Source organism: Priapulus caudatus, unplaced genomic scaffold (assembly GCF_000485595.1).
Source record: "Priapulus caudatus unplaced genomic scaffold, Priapulus_caudatus-5.0.1 Scaffold134, whole genome shotgun sequence".
Taxonomy (NCBI): domain Eukaryota; kingdom Metazoa; phylum Priapulida; class Priapulimorpha; order Priapulimorphida; family Priapulidae; genus Priapulus; species Priapulus caudatus.
The window spans coordinates 308,505-316,012 of NW_014577195.1; the positions used below are offsets into that span (position 1 = coordinate 308,505).

The window sequence follows — 7,508 nt, forward strand, 5'->3', positions numbered from 1 at the left end:
ACCGTCCAGCCTCATCCAATAAACTACGACTACGAGTCAGCAAAAGAAGACGGCGGCGTAACTTTATAGGAATTTTTATTTACCGCTCGTGATTTCCTCACTTTTAAAACTTGTACGTCTGAAAACCTGGGTGATGATAACCTCGTAATTTCTCAGAATTTCTTAATGTGCATGGAACATTTTACCAATTTAGTGGTGTCAGTTAGTCACCGATATGTCACAGTAAGTACTAACCGTATGTTTCACATACGTTCACCTAATTTATAGGCACACAGGCGGTGAATCATTGTGAAAAATTGTGTGAATATTTATTTTTATTGAGACGTTCCAAGTGCCTGTGCTTTCAACGGTCTTGTACGGCAATGCACGTGCGTCAAGAGCCACAAACTCAACACAATTTCATCTCTATTATTGTTTACGCCTGAATGCGTGATTGATCAAAGAGGGGGTACATTTTCTTTGGGGTTCCGAAAAACACAATTCCACTTGACAATTTCATGGGCCATTTCAATTGGAAGCTCTGCATAATCGACCACCAACAAGCCCTTTGACTGACTAGTCAAGAAATTCAAAGGTGTATAATTGCTCTTATTTAGCCGCCGATAGTACTTATTTAGAACAAAGTCTTCATTGTTATCTTCTAAAACTACAGACCATCCGCTAACCGCTGTGGAGACGTGCACCGGGCCGCAAATTTGCGATTCTCAAACCGTATAGCTTTGGAAGAAAAATTGAGCAACGTGATTGGCTAGAAATGTTTAGGACACGCCCACTATCGCACGCGCACCATCGCGCATTTTGCACAGGGGCTTATTTATTTTATTTCTTATTATTTTTGGCTAATTTTGTTTTATTTTAGAATTAGGGTTAGGGTTAGGGTTAGGGTTAGGGTTAGGATTCGGGTTAGGGTTATGGTTAAGGTTAGGGTTAGGGTTAACAGATTTCTATATCCACGAATTTAGTATCTGTCTTAGTCGGTCAACGCCAGAGCGTTTGCTTCGTGATCGTAAGGTACGGCGTTCGAACGCCATATGGTGTTTTTATTTTCCTCTGCGTTATGTATTTCTTTGTATTTTATTTGTTTCTGCATTTATTTGTTCTGTAACATTTGTTTATGTTCTGAATTAAATATATTTCTTTATAATATTAGCTTATAACTTAATATATTAGCTTGTTGACTAATAATGCGTGTCCTAAATAATTTTCTAGCCAATCACGTTGCTCAATTTTTTTTCCAAAGCTATACGGTTTGGGAATCGCAAATTCGCCACCGGGCCTCGAATTTGGCGCATGTCTCCACTGCGGACAGCGCTTCATACTTGAACATCTCCGCGGTCGCGTGCGCATATCCCGCGGAACTGCGCGTCTCCTCGGCGCGCAGCGCTCAGGATCAACAGCAATGCTGTGCCACGCAATCTTGTATCATGTCTCTCTGGATAGTCAGTCAGTCAGACAGAGGGACGGCCGGACGAACAGATAAACACACAGACAGATAGACAGATAGGCACATAAGCGGGCAGACAAGCAGGCAGCGATGGAGATACGGTGGAAGAGCAGGAATATATCAAGAGGGGCGGGCCGCAGGCACTTGGAACGTCTCAATTAAAAAAAAAGAAGAAGGTATTATTCATGCTGTTTGTGCACGCGTGCGGTGTACTTGTGTGTTGCAGATGAGCATTTGACTGGCATTTACGGGTAATTATCGGCAATAATAGGCTATACAGAGTAGAGAAACATTAAGACTTTGGTATAGTAAATACATTTCGTGTTTACATTATTTTTCCCATTGAGACGTTCCAAGTGCCTGTGGCGAGAGAGGGCGAAAGAAACGGAGGGAAATAGGGTCCAGTGCGTGTGAGAGGGATAGGGAGGGAGCGCGTGAGCGAGAGAATATAAGGAGAGGAAAGCTGGAAGGCAAATTGAGAAAGATACCGCATTATTACAGCAAATTAGAAGATAGACTCCGCGAAAAACGCGCGCTCCAAAAACACGCATTGCAAAACGAAATATCCAGTAAACCTGCATGAAGACTGGCATAGAAATCACATAGCAGCAACCAGCCTTTATGTAACTGCTTGGTGCGATATCTGCCCTATTACTATTTGGAGCAAACCTAGCCGCATATATTTACGAAGTAAACGACGGAAACAGCGCGAACTGCAGACGATCAGGGGTTACTATATATGCGCGCGTACACGCGTAGAAGGCGTTAATACAGCTGTCGCGTGATACGAGACGTTATTTATCCTGTCACGGCTAGTAGCTCTAACAGATTTACGTGTCCCGACCCCCTTCTTTTCGCTTCGAACAAATGATTATAGAGCGCAGCGATTCGAAAATTCTCGCTAGCCGTACATAATAGGCACACGCAAGTCATACTGTCGGAAGGTGTTAAGGGCAATCGGAAGGAGATGGGCGGTGGCTGCCCGCGTCTCTAATGGCGCTGTCACACCTCCGTATGAAAGCCAGCGTATACCGACGTATGCAAAATTTGGTGAATACGCTGGCGTACGTCGAATAAGTTATGGGTAAGCTTTGTATAAGCTTTGTATAAGTTAAGAGCACGCTGAAGCACGCTGGTATACGTCGTAGTACGGCGAGTACGTCGGAAAATTTTGAGCATGCTTTCATACGGAGGTGTGACAGCGCGATAAGTAGGATTGCAATTACAACTTTACACTCGGCGAAAACCGCAATTCAAACAGGTGGTCATGATCGATTTACGAGGGTAAGAAGCTACTGTGGTTGGTCGGTCCGACTTACGGTGATGTATGCGCATGTGACATGGTTGAATCACGCGAGTTTAGATTACAGTTTTCCAGCTCGAATTGTTTGGTCGAGCAAATGTTAGGTCGTATCGCAAAAATGACAGCATGCGTTGGGCAAGCACGCATTACCTCCACCCAATTTTCACAGGACGTTACCGTTTGCTTCGTTCGTATATAGTTAATATAGGAACGGTTCCGTCATTCCCAATCAATTTTCAAAAATAAAACAATTAAAAAAAAAAAAGTTAAACTGTTCAAGCGATCCGATACAAGCAGATATAAACAAAATTTAACAAAAAAATATGCGTGGCAAGTTATGTGCTAAGTATGTGACGTTATTCATGTCAAGGTCGGAAAGGCCAACGTTGCAGTGTGTTGTGTCACGTAATTAAAATAAATTAAAATTACACAACAAACTTTCTCTCCGATTAGCTTCAATATTTGCGCAAGCTAAATGCCGATAGCACGTAGACCAGCCAGGAGCGAATCATTTCAGCTGGCAAGAACGCGCAAATTATACACGACAGGTTTGTCCGATTTACATCTTGAACATCAATGGCCATTATTATATTCAGTTATTTGAACAGCTACTTGATTTTTTAGTCTAAAAGAGGCAATTGTGTTGCATTTGTTGGGGGCTTAACGTACAGCATGTAGACACCTAGAGATTTAGGTCAGTACCAATCACAGAGGTGTATAGCAGTGCTGTCTCACGCTGCTTCTCTCAGTTTCATATAGGGTTCCAACGAGCTTCTTTTACTAGCTAGATTTCACAAGGAGCTAGGATGACCGAATCTTTGCTATTCTTCGAGACAAATCCATACCGCTGCACTCGATAATAATTTTTGTTGACATTCGACGTTTCAGCCACCGTCTGCAAACAACACAGCTTATCACCAATTTTACATACTTTTCGTTTCTGCATCATGTGAGGTTTTACTGAATACAATGTGTTCTGTATTTACATATCATTATTTTAACCTAATTTCCCCAGAATCAAGTTAATTTAGTTCACACAAACGCACGCACGCACGCACGCACGCACGCACGCACACACGCATATATATATATATACATAGATAGATATCACAAACGACATATAATATGCGAACGTATATTGACCTTGTGAATTCATAATTATACGTGTTCCTGTGTATTTGTTCAACTTGATGTAGTATATAACCCCATTTTGGCTATAAAAAGACGAGAGAGACACAGTAATATACCCACAGTACAAATTACATTCACAATATACAAGGACAAATTCTTTATCAAACATTTCTCATACACTTTACATACGCGAATTTAAATTTACCAGTAATTGTGTATTAAACGCATATGTAATTCATTGCATCATACATAACTGTGCCCTGACAATGACAAGAAATGACATGAACCCGATAAAAGAACAGTGCATTTTTAGCTGACAGCCAACTATTCCCACTTTCGCCCGACTTGGAATGCATTTCGTCCTGAACTAGAAGCATTAGAGCTGCAAGACAACAGTTAAACAGCAGAAATCCAAACACTACGTCTGAAGAAAGGTGTAGGCACCTAGTAAGAAGATCTGGGCGAGTCATGTGAGTGCACATCCACATCGCATTACAAACACTCCGATCAGCCGCTTCACTTTAGTTGAGAAAGGAACACTTACAATGACAACCAATTTAATCAATTGTAAAAATGTAAACCATTCTAAATTTCTGTCATGCCGATTAAGTGCTGTAGGCGTAATTATGATGAACAAAATTGATGTAACCAGCACAATTAGGGCACACTCCACCGATAATCATCGCTCACATAAAAAAAGTCATGTACATTTGATATTTAAGAGCATGGTGAAGAATATGACTGACAGCTCCAACTCACGACGTCTGCATTGGCCACTACCAATAAGATGCCTAATACTTTTATGCTTTTAATTACTACAAATGCTCCACATCTATTTTCTGTTCAACGACCTGTGTTATTTCTTAGTGAGAACATGTTACATGCGACCAAACTTATGCGAGGTTTACAGAGACAGTTATAGGGTGTCTCCAGTTCTCCACTATTGGCTATCCTGTCAATAGATCTTTTTAAGCAGTGACCAGCTGTCAAAAATGGTTCATTGGTAAAGACACGCCACTGTCCTGCCGTGTTGATACAAGATGACTAATTCAGGGTGATGTCATTTTCTCTTGATGATTCCTCTAGAGAGTAATCACTTGCTGTCACACAATGTATCATTAATAAACGTGTACCATGCCATAGAGGAATGTCCAAAACAAGACGTACGTCTGCAATAAGGATTAAGGAAATATTTCTCACATTCATCATATTCTAAAACTACTGTAACATATCACAAATAAATAAATGAAAGTGTCAATGACACTGTAGCTCACCACAAAAAAGGACACAAATGAGTGAGTAAGAAGAAGTCAGTTTTAATTGAGCAACCATCGACGTACATTATAGAAATGATTGCCATCTGTATATCGCAATAATAATTTATAAACCAAAATGAATCACAATTTGTGACCGTAGATGGCGCTATACCCGCTTTGTAGCGATGGCGTTTGAAATAAATAGGTTATGCTGCGTTCCGACATGTTTTGTAAATATTTACTCTAATATAGACGTTTTATCGGCAGGGTGGAGAGGAAATACCAATTTTGCATTAAAGATATTGTCAATGAAATCTTGTAAAACGAACCAGACGAGTGTGACACCACAGACTGTTTGTGTCTATATAATATGCTATATAATTGCCAAACCCTACCTAATTTGCATATTTTTTTTTTAAATATAAAAACCCCTAGCCCTTATTCATTCACATACCAAAAATGAGCAGAATCCGTTGAACCTGAACTGACTAATGGCAATTCCCATTTTTGCCAAAAAATTGCCGTGGCTCGAAAGTACGTCGACTGGCATGCTCCAACAAAATAGGACGTTTAATATGGGAGCATAGCAGTAACAACTATACCCAATTTCAAACATGTGGGCCAAACGGTTCCTGAGTTATCGTTGACCGTAGCCAAATGTTGACGGACAGACAGACGGACGGACGGACGGACGGACGTACGACGGACGACAACCCATGGCAATAGCTCAGCTTGACAATGTCAAGGTGAGCTAAAAATGAAATTGTTAAAGTGGACTCAGGTCAACCTTTCTGTAACCCAGATTACGCATTTAATATTTTTGATAATTATGCTGACTGCGAAAAATTCTATGTGTTAAGAAATATGATACTGATGATACTGTGCGTATCACAAATCAGTTTTGGCCCTGGCACTTACATGTACCTACTAAAGATAATAAAATGCTGGATCAAATGCATTTAACTTGATTAACTAGTAACTGACTCTGACTTACTACATAGAATGGTAGGTAAGGACTTGTTCATCAAACCCATATGTCCCAACAACATAAAATTCAATGCTAAAGTTTGGAGCCATACTGAGACTACAACATAATAATGCTGGCATGTTGAGTGATACCATAAACTAAGAATATATCACAACACGACACTGTGCTGATTTTTGTGTTACTGGATGTACAGTGGCGCCACATCGTGTTACGTGCATATTCCTGCTGGAACTCTAATTGGTAATAATGATTTGGGGTGATATCAGCGATTATTTTCGAATTAGAAATGTTTTGTCAACACTGATTTTTGGAAAACTCGATAAAAGTTAAGAACCGTAGCTTGGAATTAAATAAAATAAAATATAAAAAAATGGTAAAGACTGGTTTTTATGATTCAATCACCAAAATTTGGACTGGTACATACAATATACTAGTAAAACCTCAGTAATACAAATAAAGTGACATGTATATATATATATATACAGTAAAACTCGCATCAGTCAACACCAGAATATTTGTGCCGACTTACGAAAATGACAACATGTACCGCACGCGTAAGTCATCATTTTGTCTATTTATATGTAAGTCGCCCAAATGACGACTTATGCGCGTATATCATCATTTTGACACCTTACAAAGCCAGTATTTCGACGATTTGGAGAGTGTCAAGCTCATATTTCACCAGGCTTTATATCTACAACTACATGAACTACTTTTGCGACGTGACTAGCTATTTCCACACGAGCTGAAAAAAACACAATGCGTCCAAGCGAACAATGCAAATGAAACAATTAGTGCACACAGCAACAACTCATGTAAAGTAAACTCAGTTGCGCGATCTACGGGTGATCGTCGGTTCGACCTAAGTGCATATCTGCGACAGCCAGCTCGCATATCCCCTAGACCGCACACTACGCCATCAGTATTTCTCATGACGACTTACAGATGGGAAATTACTGAGGGCGACGACTTGCACATAATGGCGGCGTATAAATGACGACTTTAGCGGGGCTATTTCAATGGATTTCCTACAGGGTGCGAAATTAACGTGAGTCCGGAGTCAAATACTCCCCGATTTACTGTCGGACTCCCTGATTTGACATACGCAGGAGTCCGTGTGACTCCCTGAAAATTCTGCTATACTAACTAGTTTATTCCAGAGCACGGTCTCGCGGAATTGCCGCATTTTTTCAGCAAATGTCCAAAGAAAATTGGGCAGACGTACAACCCCATGAATCTTTTATGGCACATGCGTTATTGTTAATATCTTTAGTTTTGAACTTCAGACTGCCGACTACCTCATTTTGCTACGAACTCACTATTTTTGAGGGTTGGACTCGCTTGTTCAAAAGTTAATTTCTAACCTAGTTACTATGAGAGAAAATC

General features: G+C 40.3%; 1 protein-coding gene across 1 annotated transcript in view; it reads right to left on the bottom strand.

The window, feature by feature from the left end:
- Positions 1-4,011: 4,011 nt before the first annotated feature.
- LOC106805957 (ER membrane protein complex subunit 6-like) overlaps positions 4,012-7,508 on the bottom strand; it is a 9,344-nt gene continuing 5,847 nt past the window's right edge. Inside the window, exon 4 of the mRNA XM_014807759.1 lies at positions 4,012-5,047. Coding sequence (XP_014663245.1) covers positions 4,997-5,047 — 51 coding nt within the window. The 3' untranslated portion in view covers positions 4,012-4,996. The remainder of the gene's footprint in view (positions 5,048-7,508) is intronic.